We start from the raw sequence: 25929 nt of genomic DNA on the forward strand, positions 1-25929 counted from the left end.
TTGTTTGGATTTAAGACTAGGTTTAAATCATTACCTGTCTTGGAGGAATGGGGGGGTGCAGGGGAGTTGTTCCCTGCTATAGAGAGTTTATCTGGATGTTGTGCCAACAAATTCTCATGTACAAGTTGAATACTTCATTAAGGAGAATAATGATATCCAACATTTACCAAGTGCTTGCTATGTTGCCAGACACTATTTTAAATACATAACATTAATGAACTTAATCCTTGTAAAAATGTTACAAAGCCAGTACTATTATTATCTCCATGTAAATGTTAGTAACTGTCATGCTAAGATGATCTTCACTTCGAGGCTTTTGTGGATATTTGCAATTACTTATTATAAACATAGATTTATTATAGATAGAGAGGTAGTAGGGGAGAGTGATTATGAGCTTGGATTCCAAGGTCAGACTAAACTGGGTTTAAATGCCAGTTCCAGTACTTGTTAATAGCATAAACTTGGGCAGTTATTTAATCTCTGTACACTTCACTTTCCCTAACTGTACATGGGAATAATACTAATAACTACTCACAAGGGATTATTGGGAAAAAATGAAATAATACATGTAAATTTCTTAGCAGGGTGCCTGACACACTGTGAGCATTCAATAAACATCGCTACCTATTTATCTATCCATAGAGAACCTTGCAACTGTTTAAAAAACCAACTTTCTCAACATCTACAATTTGACAGTTTCGCTGTTGAATGCCTGGATTCAGGAAGCAAATCTAAATGGTTTCTGACATGCCTGCAAATTTATTAACATTTAATGATTCTATACCTCTAAGTTTGCTGGGAGTATTTACTCCCTTTCTTTCTCTGTATACTAACCATATTTTCTCATTTTATGTATTCTTGATGCTCTGGCATCTGGCACATTGCTGATTCTATAGAGTCTGCCCCTCCCAGGGCTAGTGAACTCCACGAAATAGCAAACACTCTTCAAACGCAAACCAATCAATCTAGGGCCCATACCCTCAATCACTTCATTTATCAGACTGAGCCATGATCCCCTGCCCTAATCATCCCAGGGCCAGGTACCAAACATAGCAAACACTCTTCAAACGCAAGCCAATCAATCTAGGGCCCATACCCTCAATCACTTCATTTTTCAGACTGATCCACGATCCCCTGCCCTAATCATCCCAGGGCCAGGTACCAAACAACTAGAGATAGCCTCTACAGCCCAGAGCCCACCGAAATTATTGAAAGTAGCCAATCCTAACTCTGCTTATCCTGCCTTGCCTTGCTTTTCTCATAGAAACCACAATAAAAGCCTTATGCCCATGCTTTTCCCCTTGCTCCTTCTGACTTCTGATCAATTCAGGTGCTTCACTGCATGGCTCCGGTGTGGCATGATGTGGCATGCACCCCTCATCTTGGAAACTGTGAGTAACCAACTATCCTTTCAATAGCAACCATCTCCTGACATACTTGAATAAAAACAAAACCCTGGGTATATTTTAAAACATTCTGACCTTATTTCACATGCTAGAAACATTTCAAGTAAAACCTCTTACTTTACATAACCAGTAATCCAAGCAAAATCAAACCTAGAAGAAAATGCCAAGGATAGTAACCCAAGGCTGGGGACCTCTCATAGTTTTCAAATTGAAGTCCTTCAATTTTTCCTCCACTGGCCCAGATATTTGGAATCTAGAGTTACTCCACTGTTCTTCTGGGAGCCCTACTTTGTTTGCACCGAGTATATCTAACTTCCCTCAATTGGATCTTACTGGCTTAACATCTTTCAGAAATTTAGAAATATTCTTATTCCAATGATGACACCATGCTCTAATTAATGGTGCAACTATCAATAACTTCTCTTCCCCCTCCCCTCTTCCACTTCCTCCTTCTCCTCATTTTTCTCTGTTATTTCAACTGAACTGGGCAGGGGAAAACGGTAAATACACGGGCTGCTTTTGCCATTTAGAGTTCACAGTGTTCAATGGCGCGCATTTTTCTCCTAACAATCCTGTCATTTGGGATTCAGTTGCATAAACAGAAGGCCCACTAGCTATTTTAAGCAGAAAGGAGCTTAATATGGGGAATTAAATGCTTTATCAACCCAATAAAAAGAAGGAGCAGGCTCTAGACTGGGATACCAGGCATGACTCCCAGAATAACATGCAAAACTGGTCGGCCAAGGCTTTCTCTACCACAATCCGGAAACTAGGGAATCTGGAACTACCACTCCATTGTTGGCTTTACTATCAGACTATTCTGAGAATCAGAAAGCCGGTGTAACATCTTTTGTCTCTAGAACCCTATCTTCTCAGTAATAATCTAAGGATGAGAAATTGTTGACAAAATAATGGCTGCATTGGATACTATGCTGCATACCTGGATGATGGTTTCAATCATATCCCAAACCTCAGTATCATGCAATATACCAGTATAACAAGCCTGCATGTGCATTCCCTGAATTTACAATAAAAATTGAAATTATAAAATAAAAAAAATGGCTCCAAAACCATGATGCAAATTCTAGATCAGTACCACCTAAATGGATGCTTTGTGTGTTTCTAATTATTACTATTACTATTATTATTATTATTCAGACAGAGTCTCGGCTCTGTTCCCCAGACTGGAGTGCAGAGGCGCATCTCGGCTCACTGCAAGCTCCGCTTCCCGGGTTCACGCCATTCTCCCGCCTCAGCCGCCCAAGTAGCTGGGACTACAGGCGCCCCCCACCACGCCCAGCTAATTTTTCGTATTTTTAGTAGAGATGGGGTTTCACCGTGTTAGCCAGGATGGTCTTGATCTCCTGACTTCGTGATCCACCCACCTGGGACTCTCAAAGTGCTGGGATTACAGGCGTGAGCCACCGCGCCCGGCCGTGTGTTTCTACTTCTTTCCCCACTTAATTTAGTTCTGAATTCACATCCCCGGTGAAATATCTAAATCACATCCTTTACCTTTACTGCAATAAACTCTGAAAAATATCATTTTAGTGTTTTAGCTTCCATGGTACTGGAATACACCAAGAGAAAGGGGAACATATGTGAAAAAGGCCAATTTAGTATTATATGACACAAACAATATACTGATTTGTTTATTGCTATGCATAAATTTTTTCATCCTTTTAGCTAGAAGAGCTTCTGAACTGACTCCCTTGTTACTTTATAGTTAATTATCTACACAATAACATTTGTCTCTTGTTAGAATATTACATTTAAAAAAAAAAAATCTTGTCCTAAGATACTGGCTAGGACCCATAGTATGATGTTGAATAACAGATGAGGTGGCGTGTGGTGGCTCCAGCTTGTAATCCCAGCACTTTGGGAGGCCAAGTCGGGCACATCTCTTGAGGTCAGGAGTTCGAGACCAGCCTGGCCAACGTGGTGAAACAGTCTCTACCAAAAAATACAAAAATTAGTTGGGCATGGTAGATGTGCCTGTAGTCCCAGTTACTCCGGAGGTTGAGGTAGGATAATCACTTGAGCCCAGGAGACAGAGGCTGCAGTTAGCTGAGATTGGGCCACTGCACTCCAGCTGGCGCAACAGAGCAAGACTGCCCTCCTCCTACCGACAAAAAAAAAAAAAAAAAAAAAAGGAAAATTTTCTTTTTTTTCTTAAAAGGGGTTAAAATTTTTTAAAAAAAAAAAAAAAAAAAAAAAGGGAAAATTGTCTTTTTTTTAACAAAGGGTTTAAATTTTTTTCAAAAAAAAAAAAATTTTTTTTTTCTTTTGTTTTTTTTTTTTTTTTTTTTTTTTGAGACAGTCTCGCTCTGTCACTAGGCTGGAGTGCAGTGGCATGATCTCGGCTCATTGCAAACTCTGCCTCCTGGTGTGTCTGGAATTGGTGGGTTCTTGGTCTCGCTGACTTCAAGAATGTAGCCACAGACCCTGGTGGTGAGTCTTACAGTTCTTAAAAGGTGTATCCAGCGTTTGTTCCTTCTGATGTTCGGATATGTCCGCAGTTTCTTCCTTCTGTTGGGTTCCTGGTCTTGCTGACTTCAGAAGTGAATCTGCAGACCTTTGCCGTGAGCGTTACAGCTCTTACAGGGGGTGCACTTGGAGTTGTTCATTCTTCCTGGTGGGTTCGTGGTCTCCCTGGCTTCGGGAGTGAAGCTGCAGACCTTCATTGTGAGTGTTCACGACTGAAGCTGCAAAGCTTCACGGTATTACAGCTCTTAAACGCAGCATGGACCCAAACAGCGCCCAGCAGCAAGATTTATTGTAAACAGCAAAAGAATAAATCTCCCAACCTTTGGAAGAGGGCAGAGTAAGTTGCCACTGACTGCTTCTGGCAGCCAGCTTTTATTCCCTTATCTGGCCCCACCCACATCCTGCTGATTGGTCCATTTTACAGAGAGCTAATTGGCCCATTTTACAGAGAGCTGATTGGTCTGTTTTGACAGAGTGCTGATTGGTGCATTTACAATCCTTTAGTTAGACACAGAGTATTAGACAAGTTCTCCAAGTCCCCACTAGGTTAGCTAGATATAGAGTACTGATTGGTGTTTTTACAAACCTTGAGCTAAACACAGAGTACTCACTGGTGTATTTACAATCCTTTAGCTCCACACAGAGTGCTAGACAGGAAAGTTCTCCAAGTCCCCACTAGGTTAGCTAGATACAGAGTACTGATTGGTGTATTTACAAACCTTGAGATAGACACAGGGTGCTGATTGGTGTATTTACAATCCCTTAGCTAGACATGAAAGTTTTCCAAGTCCCCACTAGACTCAGGAGGCCAGCAGGCTTCATCTAGTGGATCCCATATGGGGGCTGCAGGCAGAGCTGCCCACCAGTCTGCAGCCGGGCCTGCACTCCTCAGCCCTTGGGCTGCGGATGGGACCAGGTGGCACGGAGCAGGGGGTGGCGCCAATCGGGGAGGCTCCTGCCCTGAGGGAGCCCACCGCACAGAGGGGGCTCGGACATGGCAGGCTGCAGGCCCTGAGCCCTTCCCCACGGGTAGGTGGCTGAGGCCTAGCAAGAATTCGAGCGCAGCGCCTGCAGTGCTGGGGTACCCTGCGCAACCTCAGCAGCTNAGCCGGGCCTGCACTCCTCAGCCCTTGGGCTGCGGATGGGACCAGGTGGCACGGAGCAGGGGTGGCGCCAATCGGGGAGGCTCCTGCCCTGAGGGAGCCCACCGCACAGAGGGGCTCGGACATGGCAGGCTGCAGGCCCTGAGCCCTTCCCCACGGGTAGGTGGCTGAGGCCTAGCAAGAATTCGAGCGCAGCGCCTGCAGTGCTGGGGTACCCTGCGCAACCTCAGCAGCTGCTGGCCCGAGTGCTAAGCCCCTCACTGCCGGCTGCTCCCAGTGCGCTCCCAGTGGGGGCCCCGAGCCCACACCCGCTGGAACTCGTGCTGGCCTGTGAGCACCCCACTGCAGCCCCGGTTCCTGCCCGCGCCTCTCCCTCCACACCTCCCTGAGAGCAGAGGGAGCTGGCTCCGGCCTCAGCCAGCACAGAGGGGGGCTCCCACAGTGCAGTGGCGGGCTGAAGGAGTCCTCAAGCGCAGCCAGAGTGGACGCAGAGGCCGAGGAGGCGCTGAGAACGAGGGCTCCTAGCCCATTGTCACCTCTCACTGCGTTCAAGCAATTCTCCTGCCCCAGCCTCCCATTTATCACTAGTTTTTAAAAAATATTTTCTTGCTGTATTGTTTTTACTTTAAATGAGGAATTTGCTTTAAATCAGCACTAACAAGTACAGACTTTCTTAAGAACAAGTAATATTTTTAAACATTACTGGTTCAGGTACAGAAATGAAAATAATGCCATAATTTGGTGGCAACTAAATTTGTGATTTTGATGTGGAATATGCAAATAAAAGAATTTATATTTATGGTATCGCTCTTCAGTCTCTGTGGTAGACACAGGTAGGGTGATCATCATTATAGCTTTCTCTTCTGGGGAAGCTACATTTACCTGGAAGACTACATTTGCCAGCTTGCCTTGCACTTGGATTAGGGTCATGAGACTAGATTACAGCCCATGGCACATGAGTGAAAGTGATATATAGATTTTGATGACTCACCCCTAAAATGTTCCATGTGACCTTTCACATTTTCTGATCCACACAACTGCAAATAAAGGTTTCTGAGATTATGTAGCCCCTAATGAAACAGCCCAGGTTCATAGTCATCACCTGGAGGAGAGCTACTCAGGAGAACGATAGGACAAGCATCAAAGAGTTGTGCAACCATCACCACTACCTAATTCAAAAACATTTTCATCACTCCACAATAAACCCATATCTATTTGTAGTTACTCCCTATCCCCCATCCCAGGCCCTGGTAAACAATAATTGCATTCTGTCTCTATGACTTTTTGTACTGGTTCTTTCCCCTAACATGTTTTCATCCGTGTTGTAGAACATATTGGTACTTCATTTCAATTATGGCTGAATAGTATTCCACTGTATAGATATATCACTTTTGGTTATCTATTCATCAACTGATGACATTTAGATTGTTTCCATTTTGGCGTTATTGTGAATAATGTTGCTATGGCCATTCCTATACATGTTTTGAATTTTCTTGGGCATATACTTAGAAGTGGAATTGCTGGATCATATGCTAACTTTACATTTAACCTTTTGAGGATCCACCAGACTGTTTTCCAAAGTGGCTGTACCATTTACATTCCCAGTGGCAATTCACAGGGTTCCAATCCCTACCAACTTATTTATTATAACCACCTTAGTGTTTGAAGTAGTCTCCCAATGTGGGGTCTTCCCTAACTCCAATAGTTAGTGTCAGAATTGAAATGAATTGTAGAACACCCAGTTGGTGTCCAGGAAGTTGGAGATTTTGGTTGTGGGGGACCCTGACCCAACATTTCATGTCAGAAGAAGTATAAGTAAAACACACCAGAGGAACTAAAAAGTACAGTAACTAAAATAAAAAAATACATTGGAGAGTTCTGAAAGCAGATTTGAAGAAGCAGAAGAATCAGCAACCTTGAAAACAGGACAACTGCAATGATCCAATCTGAGGAACAGAAAAAAAAGAATGAAAAAAATAAACAGGGCCTAAAGGGTCTATGGTTATCAAGCAGACCAACACACATATTGTGTGAATCTCAACAGAAAAGACAGAGAGAAAAAGCATAAAGCATATTTTAAGAAATAATGGCTGAAAACTTCCCAAATTTGATGAAATACATGAATCTATAAATCCAAGATGTTCAACATACTGCAAGTATGATAACAGTATGATAAACTCAAAGACACCCATATGGGGATACATCATAAACTACTGAAAGGCAAGAAGAGACAATGAGAAACTTGAAAGCAGAGAGAAGCGAGTCATCACATACAAGGGGTCCTCAATAAGACTGTCAGCCAGTTTCTCAGTACAAATTTTGGAAGCCAAAAAGGCAATGAGTTGATATTTTTTAAATGCTGAGAGAAAACAACCGTCAAGCAAGAATTTGATATTTGGCAAAACTATGCTTTAAGAATGAGGGTAAATTAACGCATTCCTAGATTTAAAAAAATAAAAATAAAAAGACATCAAGGGACCTAGACCTGCCTAAAATATATGTGAAAGGAGTCCTTTGGGCTGAAATGAATGGGTACCAGATAGTAAGTATCCAAAGACATATGAAGAAATGAGGAACATGGTAAAGTTAACTACAAAGGGAAATATAATAGCCAGTATTACCACTTGGCTTTTACATAAGAAAATGTAAAAGCCATTATTGGAGTTGGCTTTTTTTTTTTTTCTTTTGAGACAGGAGTTGGTTTCTTTTTTTTCCCTTTTTGTTACCCAGGCCGGAGTGCCGTGGCGCGATCTTGGCTCACTGCAACCTCTGCCTCCCAAGTTCAAGCAATTCTCACACCTAGCCTCCTGAGTAGCTGGGATTACAGGCGTGTGCCACCATGACCGGCTAATTTTTTTGTATTTTTATTAGACATGGGATTTCACCACGTTGGCCAGGCTGGTCTCGAACTCTTGACCTCAGGTGATCTGCCCACCTCAGTCTCCCAAAGTACTGGGATTACAGGCATGAGCCATCATGCCTGGCCTAGAGTTGGTTTCTAACTTCTCTTTTTCTCCTGTATGATATAAGAGGGAAATACATAAAGCAATTAATAATAAATCTATGTTAACGGATGCACAATATACAACAATGTAGTCTGTGACACTAACAAATAAGGAAAAGGATGGAGATGTGTTTACATGCTATTGAAGTGAAGTTGGTATTATTTAAAGTAGGCCATTGTAAGATGTTAATTTTTATCCTTAGGATAATCACTATGAAAAAACTAAAAGATAGACAGAAAATGAAAGAAGGAGGAAATAAAATCATACGCTACAAAATCAGCTAACTGTGAAAAGAAAGCAGTAATGGAAGACTTAAAAAACAAAAATTATATAAGAAATACAGAAAACACCTAAGTAGCAAAAGCAACTCCTTTCTTAACAGTACTTACTTTAAATGTATGTGAATTTTAAATTAATGTGATTAATCTCCAACTAAAGGCAAAGATTGGCAAAATGAATCTTTAAAAAAGCATGTTCCAGATTTCTCAGTCCTTTTTTTTTTTGAGACAGAGTCTTGTTCTGTCGCCCAGGCTGGAGTGCAGTAGCACAATCTTGGCTCACTGCAACCTCCGCCTCCCAGATTCAAGCAATTCTCCTGCCTCAGCCTTCTGAATAGGTGGGATTACAGGTGCAGGACACTACACCCAGTTAATTTTTGTATTTTAGTAGAGACAGAGTTTCACCATGTTGGCCAGGCTGGTCTTGAACTCCTGACTCAGGTGATCCGCCTGCCTTGGCCTCCCAAAGGGCTGGGATTACAGGCATGGGCCACTGTGCCTGGCCTTCTCAGGCTTCTTTTATAAGAGCACTAATGCCGTTCATGAAGGGGGAGCCCTCATGACCTAATTACCTCCCTAAGCCTCCACCTCTTAATGCCATCACCTTGTGGGGGAGATTAGGTTTCAACATATGAATATAGGAATATCGGGCGGGGGGGACACAAACATTCAGACCACAGCACCATCATTTAGTGGTTTTTAGGGAGGTTACATTAGACAGGCATGATTGAATAAATCATTGGCCACTGGTGATTAACTCAATCTCTAGCCCCTCTCCCCTCGCCAGAGAGCAGGGAATAGTATTAAAAGTTCTAACCTTCTTATCACATGGTTGGTTCCTCTGACAACCAGCCCTCATCCTAAAGCTACTAGGATCCCCTCCCCCAAGAATCATCTCATGAGCATACCAAAGGTACTTTTATCAACCAGCAAATTCCAAGTATGTCTGTGTCAGGAACTGGGGATGAAGATCAAATATATATTTCTTATTGTCACAGTTCCAGAATATATTTTATTCCTGTTTATAACTTCTATTTCTTTATTGCTATTCTCTTTTTGATCATACATTCATATCTTTTTAGCTCTTTAAGCATCTGTGAGATAGTTGTCTTAAAATATTTGTCTAGTAAGTCTGACTTCTGGGCTTCCTCAAGTACATTTTCTATCAGTATATTTTGTTCCTTTGAATGGACCATACTTTCTTGTTTGTGTACGCCTTGTGATTTTTGTTGAAAACTAGACATTTGAATCCTATAATGTGGTAACTTTGGAAATAAGTTCTCCTCCTTTGCCAGGGTTTTGTTTTAATTGTTGTAGGCTGTCTTTGTACTGGGAATCATTCTGAGGTATAAGCTTTAAGGTCTTCTCACGTATTTTCTGAGCCTGCATCTTCCCCAGAGTAAATGCACTGGCTTTCTATATTTTCCCAAAAGTACAGTTGGTTTTGAATCTTTAAAAAAGGTTATAGCTCTTTTAAATCCTCTGATAGCTGCCTGAGCCAGTGGGGGTTCACACAATGGCAACCAGTCTCTGTTCCTGTACATCCATGTTCAGAAGCAGCAATCTGTAATAAGAACACAGAACCCCAATATTTGGAGGAAAATATCCTATTGTCCACCTTGGCTCCAGCAAGCTGTGTCAGAAATATAGGTTGTCAACTGCCTGTCATGGAGCTAGGGATTGAGTACGAACAGCTGCTACTGAACTGAGTGCTGACATCAACTGATACTGCCATTTACCAGCCAAGTTTTCACTTGGAAACTACAAGCATTCAATATTCTCCAAAGTACTAAAACAGTCACTTCAGACAGTTCCGCTAGTACAATCTTCGATTAGGTAGAGAGATGGAGTTTTGGAGCTTCCTATTCTGCTATTTTCACTGATGTCTCATTAGTGGGTTTTGTTTATTTTTAAAGAGTTCTTCAATTAGGGTTTATTTGAAGTTTTCTTACAATTAAAGTTATGCATTACTGAGAAGGATACCACAGAGGTGATATGTCCTTCTCAGTACAACATACCAGGGGTTACTTGATCACCTCCCAGCATATTTTACTGGTGATATTAGACTTGATCATTTGCCTAAGACAGTATCTGCCTATAAACTTAGTATTTCCTCCTTTATAATTACTAAATATTTGGGGAAGAATTCTTTGAAATTATGCAATATCCTGTTGGTGTTTAAACTTTCAACCAGTCATTTTAGCATCCACCACTGGATCTTACCCATAGGAAATTACCACTGTTCTGATGGTGATTTTTCTATTTCTCTCATTTCATTTACATTTATTAAATAAAATTCTTCGGTAAGGGAGAGAGATTACTTCTTCCAAATTTGTTCATATATTAAGTTACTTATATCACTATGAACTTTCATATATTTATTTCATTATTTGCTTTATAATCCAATCATATAATTATTGATTTTGTTGTTCAAGTTGTTCTAACTTTGGCTCTTGGGAGATCTTTCCATTTGACTCCTGGGACTTTTTTTTTTTTTTATAGTACTTCCTTACCTACTGGCAACATAAGATGCTTCATATTCGTATTATACTTTCCTAACACACACCGAAGGATCAAGCAGTTCACTAAGGAGCACTGATTCCTGTTATTAGAGAATAGTACTTATTTGTTTTTGTTTGTTTGTTTGAGATGTAGTTTCGCTCTTGTTGCCCAGACTGGATGGAGTGCAATGGCACGATCTCGGCTCACTGCTACCTCCACCTCCCAGGTTCAAGTGATTCTCCTGCCTCAGCTTCTCAAGTAGCTGAGATTACAGACATGTGTCACAATGCCTGGCTAATTTTGTATTTTTAGTAGACACAGGTTTCATCATGTTGGCCAGACTGGTTTGAAACTCCTGACCTCAGGTGATCCACCCACCTCGGCCTCCCAAAGTGCCTGGATTACAGGCGTGAGACACTGCACCCTGCCTGAGAAAGATCTGATTGCTATATCTGCTCATTGCTCCTGGAGTATTGCTGTTCTAACTCCATTCACTGGTGGGTTTTGGTTTTTATTTTTGTTTTGTAGAGACAGGGTCTTACTATGTTGCCCAGGCTGGTCTGTAACTCTTAGCCTCAAGCAATCTTCCCACCATAGCCTCCCAAAGTCAGAGATTACAGGCATGAGCCACTGTGTCCAGTCCCAATTCACTTTTTTTTTATTGTTAAAATGACCTTGCATTCCTGCAACCAATACCACTTGATCAAGATTTATTATTTCCTTAAATTGCTGGACTTAATTTGCTAATATTTCCTTAAAGATTTTGTGTTTACAGTCATGAGGGATATTTGTAGTACTCTGTTTTAGTGATGTCTTTCTCTGGTTTTAGTATCAGGATAATACTGGTCTTGTAAAAATTATTTTAGAAATTAGAACAGGTTCATACATTTCCCAGCTTATTTTAGTTGTGAAGTAAGTTGGGAAATGTATGACCCTGTTCTAATTTCTAAAATAATTTGTTTAAGAGTAGTAATTAATTACTCACTAAATGATAGTCAGCTTTGACAGACATCATGCTAGAAGGAAAATCATGGCCATCTTTTTATTGGCCTCTTATCGCTATATTCCACTTTAATCATACGTAGCTTGATGAAGTTATATTGTACATTATTGGATAATTTTCTATTCAATCAAAGGCAAAATATTAAGAAAAAATGAAGTAATAATGTAATAAAATTCCACCTTACATAAAGGGAGTTTCAAAATGTTACTTAAAAATTAGTTTTGTTCTTTGTAAAACCTATCTGACAAGACAAATCTTTTAGTTTTATTCTTATAATAGTTCATTCAAAAATTTATAATTAACCCAAATGAATCACTGTACCTGTATGTTTCAATAGCTTGCATATCTTCTTCATCAAATTCATCTTCAGCTTCCTTCAGCTGTGCAAGAGTCATCTTTTCAAATGGTTTCACTAAAACAACATAAATTATAGATTATCAAATTGTTTAAAAATTTTTTTACTATACAGTCAATGTCTAGAAAAAAACTGTCTTAGACAAAGGAGATAAACAGTATCTTTAAACAGCCGGGTGTGATGGAATACCAGTACTTTGGCAGGTCGAGGTGGGCAGATCACTTGAGGTCAGGAGTTTGAGACAAAGCTGGACAACATGGTGAAACCCTATCTCTACTAAAAATACAAAAATTAGTCAGGTTTGGTGGCAACACCTGTAATCCTAGCTACTCGGGAGGCTGAGGCAGGAGAATCACTTGAACCCAAATGGCTGAGGTTGTAGTGAGCTGAGATCGCACCACTGCATTCCACCCTGGTCAACAAAGTGAGACTTGGTCTCAAAAAAAACAAACAAAAAAGAGTATCTTCAAACAAACATAAAGCAGCCAGCCACCAAAAAAAGCTATACATATTATAGAAAGTGTAACATTAAAGTATTACTCCGTCAAAGTTCATAGAAGTGACAGGCTACATTTAAAACTAGGTATGGGCCGGGCATATTGGCTCAAGCCTGTAATCCCAGCACTTTGGGAGGCCGAGATGGGTGGATCACGAGGTCAGGAGATCGAGACCATCCTGGCTAACATGGTGAAACCCCGTCTCTACTAAAATACAAAAAAACTAGCCGGGTGAGGTGGTGGGCGCCTGTAGTCCCAGCTACTCGGGAGGCTGAGGCAGGAGAATGGCCTAAACCCGGGAGGCGGAGCTTGCAGTGAGCCGAGATCCGGCCACTGCACTCCATCAAGCCTGGGCGACAGAGTGAGACTCCATTCCCCCTCCAAAAAAAAAAAAACAAAAAAAACTAGGTATGAAAATCAATTAGATTTCATAAATTCAGATTTCCCTCAAGTACCTGGAAATCTTGATAAAGAAGACATACTATACACACTATAAGAATGATAAAAATAGATGGTAATAAGGTAGAGGGACATGTTGGGAGAAGAAAGCTCCCTAGGTTATGCAACAGGCTATTTCAGCTCTGTTATTAACTAGCATGCGATTTTCAAAATGTGAAATTAGTCGTTTTAGGTGTATACAAATACTGAAAGAATATAAATACTGAAAGTACTTGGAGTTTAAATTAAATTTTGTTTTGTTTTGTTTTTTTGAGACAGAGTCTTGCTCTGTCGCCCAGGCTGGAGTGCAGTGGCGCAATCTTGGCTCACTGCAAGCTCTGGCTCCTGGGTTCACGCCATTCTCCTGCCTCAGCCTCCCGAGTAGCTAGGACTACAGGCGCCCGCCACCCAGGCTAATTTTGTTTTTGTATTTTTAGTAGAGACGGGGTTTCACCGTGCTAGCCAGGATGGTCTTGATCTTCTGACCTCATGATCTGCCTGCCTCCGCCTCCCAAAGTGCTGGGATTACAGGCGTGAGCCACCGTGCCCAGCCTATATTAAATGATTTCTAATGTCCTCTCTCCCACTATGTTCATGAAGTACCTTGCTACTAACTTAACTGTATTATTCCCATCATCCAGCCCACCAAATCTACAACCATACCCATTGCTTCTTTCTGTAAACATAAAACCATTTCTTCAATTTCATCTTTTGACTCTTCTTTAGGAGGAAGAATGCCAAAATCTCTTAAAATGTCATTCCATTCTGTATCTTCATTGGGATCCTACACAAAAAGGAAAGAAAAGAAAATTAACATGGTTGTACACTTTAATATGTATTTGGAAAATTCATTGACATGTAGCACTTCAAGTGTTCAATTGTTCATGAGCTCTACAGTTAATTGGTTTTGAAGAATAAAGCAAAGTGATCTACTTTCTCCTACTTTCCAGCACTAATGGGATTATGTGCTCCATTGAAAACTTTAATAAAGTATCAATTTAGAATACATATATAGAATATTAAGGAAGTATCTCCTAAGTCATGGAAAATTTGCTGAAGACTGCATTGGGCAAAACCAATTCACATCATACACAAATACAGTTTGGTTTCCTTTTCTATCTAAGCATTCGAGATCATCAGATGAACTTCCTTTTTTTTTTTTTTTTTGAGACAGAGTCTTGCTCTGTCACCCAAGCTGGAATGCAGTGGCATGATCTTGGCTCACTTGCAACCTTCACCTCCTGGGTTCAAGTAATTCTCATGCCTCAGCTTCCTGAGTAGCTGAGACTACAGGCTTGCTCCACCAAGCCCAGCTAATTTTTGTATTTTTACAGGGTTTCCCCATGTTGCTTCAGCTGGTCTTGAACTCCTGGCCTCAAGTGATCCTCCCTCCTCAGTCTTCCAAACTGCTGGGATTATCTTTGCTAATTTTAAAATTGGGTTGTTTTCTTACTACTATTATTTGAGTTCCATATATATTTTAAGTAGTAATGCCATGTCAAGTGTATTGCTTGCAAATATTTTTTCCCAATATATAGATTGTCTCTTCACTTCACTGTTTCCTTTGCTGTGCAGAAGTTTTTTAGTTCAATGTAATCTTGCCTATTTTTGCTTTGTTGCCTGAGCTTGGGGATTAAATCCAAAATTCACTGCTTAGACCGGTAGTGTGTAGTTTTTCCCCTGTGTTTTCTTCTTGTATAATATTTTCGCAATTGCAGGTCTTATATTTAGGTCTTTAATCAATTTTTAGTAGATTTTATAGATGGAGTGGGATAAGGGTCCAATTTCATTCTTCTGTATGTGAATATCCTGTTTCCCAAAACCCATTATTGAAGAGACTGTCCCTTCCCCCATTATGTGTTCTTGTCCCCTTTGCCAAAAATCAATTGACTGTAAATGTATGAGTTCATTTTTGAGTTCTCCATTAGTCAATGTCTATTTTATGCCAGTACCATGCTGTTTTGATTACAATGGCTTTGCAATATAGTTTGAAGTCAGGTAATGTGATGTCTCTAGTTTTCTTCTTTATGCTCAAGATTGTCTTAGCTATTCAGAGTTTCTTGTAGTGCCATATGGATTTTAGAACTGCTTTTTCTACTTCTGTATAAAAGGGCATATTGGAATCTTGATAAGGATTATATGGAATCTGCAGATTGCTTTGGGTAATATGAAGACTTTAACAATAATTTTTCCAATCCATGAACATGGAATATCTTCCTATTTATTTATGTCTTCTTCAATCTCCTTCATCAATATTTTACCATTTTCAGTCTACAGATTTTTCACATCCTTCTTTAAGGAGTATTTAAATCCTAAGTATTTACTTTTTTGTAAATATTATAAATGGGATTATTTCCTCTATTTATTTCTCTGATAGTTCATTGTTAGCATACAGAAATGCTACTAGTTTTTCATTGTTGTTGTTTTGTTTCATTTTGTGTTTTGTTTTTTGAGATGCAGTCTCGCTCTGTCGCCCAGGCTGGAGTGGAGTGGTGCAAACTCAGCTCACTGCAACCTCTGCCTCCTGGGTTCAAGCAATTCTCCTGTCTCAGCCTCCCGAGTAGCTGGAACTACAAGTGCCTACCACCTTGCCCGGCTAATTTTGTATTTTTAGTAGAGATGAGGTTTCACCATGTCGGCCAGGCTGGTCTCAAACTCCTGGCTTCAAGTGATTCACCCACCTCAGCCTCCCAAAGTGCTGGGATTATAGGTATGAGCCACCACACCTGGCCAGAAATGCTACTAGTTTTTACATTGATTTGGTATCTTGCAACTTTACTGTATCCATTTATTAGTCCTAACAGTTTTTTGGTGGGGACTTTAGGGTTTTATATATACAAGATTACATCATAAGCAAACAGCAACAATTTCACTATTTCCTTTCCTGTTTGGATGCCTTTTATTTATTTCTCTTGCTTAATTGCTCTGGCAAAGACCTCTGGTACTATATTGAATAGAAGTAGTGAGAATAGGCATCCTTGTCTAAGAAATAAAGCTTTCAACCTTGCCATTGAATATAATATCATCGGTAGATTTGTCATATATGCCTTTATTGTGTTGAGGTATATTCCTTCTATACCTAATTTGTTGCAAGTTTTTATCATGAAAGGATATTAAATTTGGTTGAATGCTTTTTCTGCATCTAACAAGATTATCATATGATTTTTGTCCATAATTCTTTTAATGTTGTGTGTCACATATGTAGATTTGCATATGCTGAAACATCCTTGCATCGACAAGATAAATTCCACTTAATTGTGGTACATTATTCTTTTAATGTGCTGCTGACTTCAGTTTGCTAGTATTTTGTTGGGGATTTTTACATCTGTGTTCTTCAGAGATAATGGCTTGTAATTTTCTTTTCTTGTAATGTCCAGGTCTGGCTTTGATGTCAAGGTAATGTTGATCTCATTAAAAAGATTTAGGGCTGGGTGCAGTGGCTCATGCCTGTAATCCCAGCACTTTAGGAGGCCGAGGCGGGCGGATCACCTGAAGTCAGGAGTTCGAGACCAGCCTGGCCAACATGGTGAAACCCTGTTTCTACTAAAAATACAAAAATTAGCTGGGCACAGTGGCAGGCACCTGTAATCCCAGCTACTCGGGAGACTGAGGCAAGAGAATCACTTGAACCCAGGAGGAGGAGGTTGCAGTGAGCCAAGATCGCACCATTGCACTCCAGCCTGGGAGACAAAGTGAGACACTGTCACAAAAAAAGACAACAACAACAACAACAACAACAAAACACATTTAGAAGTATTCCTTTTCTATTTTTGGAAGAGTTTAAGAAGGATTGGTATTAGTTCTCCTTGAAATGTTTGGTCGAATTTACTGGTGAAGCCATCAGGTCCTGGACTTTTCTTTGATGGGAGACTTTATTTTTTATTCAATCTCCTTATTTGTTATTGGTCTGTTTAGATTCCGTATTTCTTCTTGATCCACTGTTGATAGGCTCTACGTGTCTAGGGATTTATCCATTTCTTCTAGGTTATCCAATCCATTGGCATGTAACCGTTCATATTAATGTCTTACAATGCTTTGTATTTCTGTGGTACCAGCTGTAAGGTCTCCTCTTTTGTTTCTGATTTTATTTGAGTCTTCTTTATTCTTAGTATTGGTAAGGTTTTGTTGATTTTATATTTTCAAAAAAACAAAGATTTTGTTGATTTTTTCTATTGTTTTTCTAGTCTTTATTTCATTTATTTCTGCTGTTTGTTATTTCTATCCTTCTGATAACTGTAAGCTTAGTTTGTTCTTTTATGTTGTTGGCATTTATTGCTATGCATTTCCCTCTTAAATCTGCTTTTGCTGCCTTCCATAGGTTTTGTTGTAGTTCCATTTTTGTTTTTCTCAATATATTTTAAAATTTCTCTTCTAATTTCTTCTTTGACCCATTGGTTGTTCAGTAGCATGTTGTTTAATTTTCACATGTTTGTTAATTTTCTAAGATTTCCCCTGTTATTCATTTCTATAATAGAAAATCTGTACTCATAAAATGATAGCCCCTCATTCTCTTCTCTTCCAAACTCCAGGAAACCACTGTTTTATGTTCTACTTTCTACCATGTATTTGACTATTCTATGTACTTCATGCAAGTGGAACCATACAATAATTGTCCTTTTGTGATTAGCCTATTTCGCTTAGCGGTTTTCAAGGTTCAACTACGTTGTAGCACGTAGCAGAATTCCATTCTTGGTTGAACAATATTCCATTGTACATATATACCACATTTTGTTTATTCATCCATCAATGGACATTTGGGTAGTTTTCACTTTTCATTGTTAGGAATAAAGCTGTTGTAAAAATGGGTATACAAATATCTGTTTAAGTCCTTATGTCCTTACTTTCAATTCTTTTGGGTATATACCTGGAAGGAGAATTACTGGATCATATGTTATCTGTTTAATTTGGAAGGAAATTACCAGTTTTCCACAGCAGTTGCACAGTTTTACATTCCTACCAGCAATGCAAAAGGGTTCTAATTTGTCTACATCCTTATCAACAGTTTTGTTATTGTCAATCTTTTCTATCTAACATTCTAGTGGGTGTGAAGTAGATTGTGGTTTTGAGCTGCATCCCCCTCATGATTAGTGATGTTAAGCATCTTTTCATGTGCTTATTGGCTATTTATAGATCTTCTCTTAAGAAATGTCTATTCAAGTTTGGCTGAGTCCATTTTGTACTCTATAACAAAATATCTTAGATGGTAAATTACAAAGAACAGAAATTTATTTTTCACTGTTCTGGAGGCTGGGAAATCTAAGATTATGGCACTGTCAAGTTCATTGTCCAGTGAGGGTCTGATCTCGTCTTTCAAGATGGTACTTTGAACACTGTGTCTTCCATAGGAAAGAAACACTGTGTCCTCACATGGCAAAAGACAGGATAGTTAAAAAAAAAAAAAAAAAAAAGGGACAAACTCTCTCTAGCGAGCCCTTTTATAAGGGTATCTAATCCCATTTACAAGGAAGGAGACCAATGGCCTAATCACCTGTTAAAGGCCCCACCTCCTAATACTATCACATTGGAAACACCTGAATTTTGGAGCCGACACAAACTATAGCAAAATCTTTTGACCATTTTTATATTGGGTTGTCTTTTTGTTATTGAATTTTAGGAAGTCTTTATATTTTCTGGATATTATCCTCTCATCAAATATATGATCAGCCAATATTTTCTATTCTGTGGGTTGTCTTTTTTTGTTGTTGTTGTTGTTTTTTGAGATGAAGTCTCGGTCTATTGCCCAGGATGGAGTACAGTGGAGCAATCTCGGCTCACTGCGAATTCCGTTTCCTGGGTTTAAACGATTCTCCTACTTCAGCCTCCTGACTAGCTAGGATTGCAGATGCCCACCACTACACCCAGCTAATTTTCGTATTTTTAGTAGAGATTAGGTTTCACCATGTTGGCCAGGTTGTCTCAAACTCCTGACCTCAATGATCCACCTGCCTCAGCCTCCCAAAGTGCTGGGATTACAGGTTTGAGCCACAGCACCTCACTACTTATCTTTTCAGTCTCTTGATAATGTCCTCTGAAGCAAAAAAAAGCTTTAAATTTGGTAAAGTACATTATTTATTTCTTTTGTTACCTGTGCTTTTGGTGTCATAACCAAGAAATTACTGTCAAACTCAATGTCATGAGTCTATCTTATGTTTCCTTTTAAGAGATTTCTACCTTTAGCTATAGGACTTTGATGTAGTTTGAGTTAATTTTGTATACAGTTATGAAAGAAAATAAATCTTAGGACCCCAAATCACTAAGCCAAGGGAAAAGTCAAGTTGGGAACTATGTCAGGCAAATCTGCCTCTCATTTTATTCCTAAATAAAATAGCTACAAAGACAAAAAGCTACACACCTCCCTCACAATTTGCCCAAAAGGAAATTCCTTGTGGACAAAGGACAGACTGGAACTGAAAATCATCCCTCTCAGACTCACCTGAGACAAATGCATATCTGACTGCTTCCTCTGCTCTATTGTTTATGTAAAAATGCAGATTCGCTGAGCCAGACTAAATTGTGTATTCAGTGGAAAGCTAATCAAGGACTCAAAAGGATCAAGGACTCTCTTATCTACTTCTGACCTGAAACCCCCTCTTCAAGTTGTCCTGCCTTACTATACCAAACCAATGTACATCTTACACATATTGAGAATGATGTCTCCCATCTCCCTAACATATATAAATGCAAGCTGTACCCCAACCACATTGGACGCATGTCATCAGGACCTCTTACCACTGTGTCATGGGTACATCCTTAACGTTGGCAAAATAAACTTTCTAAGTCAACTGAAACCTGTTTCAGATATTTCAGATTCACAAAGTCTAAGATAAGGTTCCAACTTCATTCTTTTGCATGTGGATATCCAGTTTACCCAGCACAATTTATTGAAAAAAAAAATTAACTGTTGCCCATTTAATGGTCTTAGCAATCTTGTTAAAAATTTTTTGAAAAGATGTGTGGGTTTATTTCAAGGCTTTCTATTCTACTCTTGTCTGTTTTATAGTTTTCAGTATTTATAAGTACAGTTGTTTTTGTTGTTATTGTTGTTGTTGTTTTTTGAGACAGAGTCTTGCTCTGTCGCCCAGGCTGGAGTGCAGTGGCGGCTCACTGCAAGCTCCACCTCCTGGGTTCATGACATTCTCCTGCCTCAGCCTCCCGAGTAGCTGGGACTACAGGTGCCTGCCACCATGCCAGGCTAATTTTTTGTATTTTTTTTTAGTAGAGACAGGGTGTCACCATGTTAGCCAGGATGGTCTCGATCTCCTGACTTTGTGATCCACCCCCCTCGGCCTCCCAGAGTGCTGGGATTACAGGCATGAGCCACTGTGCCCGGCCAGTATGGTTGTTTTATAACCTATTTCTGATCATTCTGTTATCAAAAAATCTCTGTAAATCTGTTTTTCTTGGTTCATGGTCTCATGGTGGCTTATTTCCTTGTGTGCTTGGTTACCTTTGACTGATTTCTGCTTTCTGTCCTCGAAAACTTATTGATGGGAATTCCTTAAAGCCTAAACTAAACACATCTTCCTCTATAGAGGATTTATATTTTTTTTCCTCCAGGTATTTGAGGGCACTATAATATATAACGAATTCACAGTTTAAGGTTGCTGGACTACCCAACAATATGACTCAGGTTACAAATCCATATGAGAGCTGTTTTGGGCCGAAATGTTTTTCGACGGGGTTTACTCCTTTTCATTTTCTCCTCTGTTCCACTAAGCACCAAGATATCCTCCCCTAAATTCTCCTAGACATGTGTTTACCGCCGGTTCACCCTCCTACTCATCTCCCATACTTTGATGAACCAAACCCTTTGGTTCCACCTCAAATAATTTTCTATCATTCTGACTTCTTAGCTGGGACAGACTCCTGTAATAAAAGACAGATTAACAAGAGAAAAAACCTGTTTATTAGTATGTATACCTCATGGATACATTGGAGATACCAGGGAAAATGAGTGTATCTCAAAGAGGTTGCTTAGAATTCAGACTTAAATAACATGTTTAGCTGAAAAAAAAAAGGGGGCGGTATGTGGGAAGCAAGTTATGGGGAGGAGACCAGGAAAAGCAGGGTGTATTAAGAGTAAGCTTTGTTAGCCAGGCACTGTAGTCCCAGCTCTTTGTCCCATTATCCCAAGATTATAGGTTGGTTCCCAACTCAAGTTTGTAATCCCAGCACTTTGAGAGGCCAAAGCAGGCAGATCTTTTGAGGTCAGGAGTCCGAGACTAGCCTGGCCAATGTGTTGAAACCCTGTGTCTACTAAAAATACAAAAAGTGGCCGGGCATGGTGGTGCGCTCCCCCACCACATTGGGCTGTACCCCAACCACATTGGACGCATGTCATCAGGACCTCTTAACACTGTGTCACGGGTACATCCTTAACGTTGGCAAAATAAACTTTCTAAGTCAACTGAAACCTGTTTCAGATATTTCAGATTCACAAAGTCTAAGATAAGGTTCCAACTTCATTCTTTTGCATGTGGATATCCAGTTTACCCAGCACAATTTGTTGAAAAAAAAAATTAACTGTTGCCCATTTAATGGTCTTAGCACTCTTGTTAAAATTTTTTTTGAAAAGATGTGTGGGTTTATTTCAAGGCTTTCTATTCTACAAAAACTAGTAGGTTTTCTGTTCTTATCAGTTTTTAAGGTAGTGGAGGAGGACAATCAAATTGAATTACACTTGGGCTAACGTTGCTGGTCTATTTCTTAAGTCAAAAAGAGTATGCAGCAGTAAGATTTCTATGATTCTGGTGTGAAATACAATACGCAACAACTCTTTAAACGTTTTCTCCAGCGACAGACACGTCTTAAAGGCTGAAAAAATGGCGTTTTCCTAGAGGATTTTTCTCAAAACTAGACAGAGAAGCACGCAAAATTTAGCACTTTTCAAGAACAAATGTTAGAGCCTAACTCCTGTGTCCGCCCTCCCCATTTGTGTCCCTTGGCTTCGGGCCCAGCTGGAGACCCACTGGGTGTTCCGGGGTCGCCCGGCGGGTCCCTACCCTCACCTGCATGATGTGCTGCTCTGCCCCTCACGAGCCCGCGTCGTCCTGTAGCTGGCGAGGCGCCACGGATTGAGACCCGCAGCCTCCTCCAGGCGGGAAGCGCGCCCGCTTCAGGCCGGGCGGTTTTGAGCGCCCGCCGGAAGAGGCAGAGGCGAACAAGGACTTGTTACGCTTGTACGGACGAGGCAGCTTGGTTGCCAGGCAATACAGGGGCCTAACACAGGGGATAGTTGTGGGTACTGACGCCCCAGAGCCTGGAGCATCTATCCCAAGCACTGCCTTTCCCGTTCGCTGTGTAGTGCTGGTGTGGACATTCCTGTCAACTTTTCCCTCCATCAACACCACTGAATCAACAGATTGTTTCAGAGCCTCTGGCACCCTTCAAACCGAGTCCTGTCTTCATGGAGAAATAACAAACTCCTGGAACGGAGAACCATTCAGAGGAGGGGTTCTTAACCTGGAATCATCCGTAGACTATATATATTTTTTTGTTTTGAGACACGGTCTTGCTCTGTCGCACCGGCTGGAGTGAAGTGGTGCAAACACTGCTCACTGCAGTCTCCACCTCCATGGCTCAAGCAATCCTCCTGTATAAGCGTCCCAAGTAGCTGAGATCACAGATGCATATGCCATCATACCCAGATAATTAAAAAAAAATTTTTTTTGTAGAGACAGGGGTCTCACGTATTGCCTAGGCTGGTTTCAAACTCCTGGGCTCAAGTGATCCTCCCACTTCAGTCTCCCAAAGTGCTGGGATTACAGGCATGAGCCACCACACTTAGCCCATACAATATATTTGGAGAGATTTTAGGGAATATCTTGCTCCCCAGCCCCCAAATGTACCCATAATTTTGTTGTAGGTGTACATTTTTTTTTTCTGAAATTAAGAAACAGAGCTTTCATTACATGCTTAAATGGGACTGTAGGCTCCCCAATTCCATCTTAAAAATCCACTGCCTTAAGTGACAGAAGCTCTGGCTTTAGGCCAGGCACGGTGGCACACGCCTGCAAACCCAGCTCTTTGGGAGGCTGAGGCAGGCAGATCACTTGAGCTCAGGAGTTCAAGACCAGCCTGGCCAACAAGGTGAAACTCCATCTCTACTAAAAATACAAAAACTAATGGGATGTGGCAGGTGCCTGTAATCCCAGCTACCCAGGAGGCAGAGGTTGCAGTGAGCCAAGCTGACACCACTGCACTCTAGCCTGAGTGACAGAATGAGATCTGTCTAAACTGAGGGGGGAAAAAAAAAAGCTCTGGCTTTAGGTAGGATATCTAGACAGGTGGGGGTTCCTTTGTGTTTAAATTAAGGAAAGGATGTTTACTGGGAGCTGCCAGGAACTTGAGGAAAACACTTGGTGTTTTACACAAGTTGTTTTACACAGTTCCAGAGATGTACTCACAGGACTTGGAAAGAAAAAAAAATGTTTTTAATGACATAACTTTAAACTTGGGTTCAGCATGGGACGAGTCCATCTGTAGTGCCCAGCTGGTACTTAATACAAATCTTATACTCCTAGTAGCCCATATATTCTGTTGTGTTTGCGTATGAGGCATGAATTTGTTAAATATAAATAATTAAAACATATCACAATTTTGTAATAATGTCTTGGTATTTTCCTCATCTTCTTCCTCTTCCTCTTTCTTCTTCTTCATCCCCGGAGCCCTAAAAATGTTACCTGTATCTCTCTGGATTTCTGAGAGGCCCTGGAAACTGCTGATTAAATTAACATTCTTTTCTTGTTTTGACAATCCAAAGTCCAGGTTAGTTGAAGTACTGTGCACAGAACTAGCTAATGCAGCCCCATGCATTTGTGGCTTTAGGGCAGCATGCTCTCCTTGCTCTCAAGTCCCCATCTTATCAAGGCATTTTCTTTTTTCTAAAAATAATGTAGGTTTTTCTCTTCGGCTTCTTCTTATGTTCTTCACTCAGGCTGACAAGAAGTGAAATTCAGGAACTTTGTTAGCAAAAGGTGTAACTTAAGCTATAATAATTGCTCAACATTAGGAAGACAAAGGTTTGTTAGATACTCTGTTCTGAAGAATATCTGTATAGACCTAATTCTACCTACTCGAAAGAGCCACTGCTTTCTAATCAGCCAGCAACCTTCTTGATGGAGGAGGTGGGAACCTAAGACAGAGGTCAGAAGAAAAAAGATCAAGGGAACCTGAGAGGAGATAAATTCAACCTCCATCTGAAGTTAATTCTGTGCCCACTAAACATTGATTTGATGTTAAAAGTTCCCAATTTGTGTTCATGATCCTCTATTAATAAGATTATTTTCTTTCTGCTAATAGACAGGACTGCTTGCCTTTCAGATGTTGTGAGGTGAAGTAACTTATTTTAGGATAAACTGAATACTATGAATTGGTGGAAAAAGTTAGTCCTCTGATATATTTGTAGCAATCAGATATCCATTATACAGTTTATAAATCAGAACTTGATTATTGGACTATTGGATGGGTTATGGCCCAATCCTCCAACTAGTATAGTTTCAGTTGGTGCTCACATTCTAAGATTGGTAGCTACTGGGCATTCTGGTATTTATGAGAGCTGGTGTTTTGTCACTGACAAAATCCAAATACGATAAACTAAACAGCTCATTAAAACTCAACTCTCAACTCTCTATGAGTGCCTTTAATGAAAACATCAAAAATGCATGTGGGCAGGGCACAGTGACTCATTCCTGTAATCCCAGCACTTTGGGAGGCCAAGGCGGGTGGATAACCTGAGGTCAAGAGTTCGAGACCAGCTTGGCCAACATGGCAAAACCCCGTCTCTACTAAAAATACAAAAAAAAAAAAAATTAGCTGGGCATGGTGGTGCATGTCTGTAATCCCAGCTAGTCGGGAGACTGAGGCAGGAGAATCGCTTGAACCCAGGAGACAGAGGTTGCAGTGAGCCAAGATTGCACCACTGCACTCCAACCTGGGTAACAGAGCAAGACTCTGTCTCAAAAAAAAAAAAAAAAAAAAAGGTGTGTCAGTACTGTCAAACCCGGCAGGGATCTAAGGAACATCATTATTTACAGGTTTATTACACAGTATTTCTCATTAAAACAATAAGCAAAAATATTTTTAGATTTTTTTAATTTTCAACAAATTAAACATTTACAACATTGTTACAACTGAGAACATTGACAACACAGGGATTTTCAACAGAGTAAATTTAGCAAGGATTTTTTTCAGAAGAAAACAAAATGTCAGTACATTTTGTATTACATAGCATTGCTCTGTGGAAAATTAGTTGGCATCCTGCAAAAAAAGAAAAACTGAATTAGATTTAAGTGCAAACGACCACGTGAATATGTGTATATATTTTCTATATTTTGTCATAGAATAACATTAGCATCTGAAATATTTCCCAGCTGTTCTTCTGTGTGTGTGTGTGTGTGTATATGTGTGTGTATTGTGTATGTGTATATATACATATATATACACATTGTGTGTGTGTGTATATGTGTGTGTATTGTGTATGTGTGTATATATACACACACACACACACACAGAAGAAATATATATATATATGTATTTTTCTTTTTTGAGACAGAGTCTTGCTCCGTTGCCCAGGCTGGCGTGCAGTGGCGTGATCTCGGCTCACTGCAGCCTCCACCTCCTGGGTTTAAGCAATTCTCCTGCCTCGGCCTCCTGAGTAGCTGGGATTACAGAAGTGCACCACCACGCCCGGCTAATTTTTGTATTGTTAGTAGAGACAGAGTTTCACCATGTTAGTCAGGCTGGTCTCGAACTCCTGACCTCTAGTGATCTGCCCACTTTGGCATCCCAAAGTGCTGGGATTACAGGCGTGAGTCACCGTACCTGGCCTGTCTGTATATATATATATATATATAT

The 25929-nt window shown here is 40.3% G+C and overlaps 2 protein-coding genes across 6 annotated transcripts in view; both read right to left on the reverse strand.

The window, feature by feature from the left end:
- Positions 1-22254, reverse strand: part of PDCL2 (phosducin like 2) — a 35854-nt gene extending 13600 nt beyond the window's left edge. Inside the window, exons 1-3 of the mRNA XM_017875183.1 lie at positions 22083-22254; positions 13738-13858; positions 12106-12196 (exon numbers count right to left, since the gene is read on the reverse strand). Coding sequence (XP_017730672.1) covers positions 12106-12196; positions 13738-13858; positions 22083-22088 — 218 coding nt within the window. The 5' untranslated portion in view covers positions 22089-22254. The remainder of the gene's footprint in view (positions 1-12105; positions 12197-13737; positions 13859-22082) is intronic.
- Positions 22255-25148: 2894 nt separating this feature from the next.
- The window catches only part of NMU (neuromedin U), a 36193-nt gene continuing 35412 nt past the window's right edge, over positions 25149-25929 (reverse strand). For 3 of the 5 annotated variants that reach the window (XR_001886229.1, XM_017875185.1, XM_017875187.1), the window contains one exon: positions 25149-25332. The gene's annotated coding sequence lies outside the window, so the exon portion shown is untranslated. The remainder of the gene's footprint in view (positions 25333-25929) is intronic. The other 2 variants (XM_017875186.1, XM_017875184.1) reach the window with 1 other exon arrangement.

This window comes from Rhinopithecus bieti, unplaced genomic scaffold, assembly GCF_001698545.2.
Source record: "Rhinopithecus bieti isolate Rb0 unplaced genomic scaffold, ASM169854v2 scaffold_7212, whole genome shotgun sequence".
In the NCBI taxonomy this organism is placed as follows: domain Eukaryota; kingdom Metazoa; phylum Chordata; class Mammalia; order Primates; family Cercopithecidae; genus Rhinopithecus; species Rhinopithecus bieti.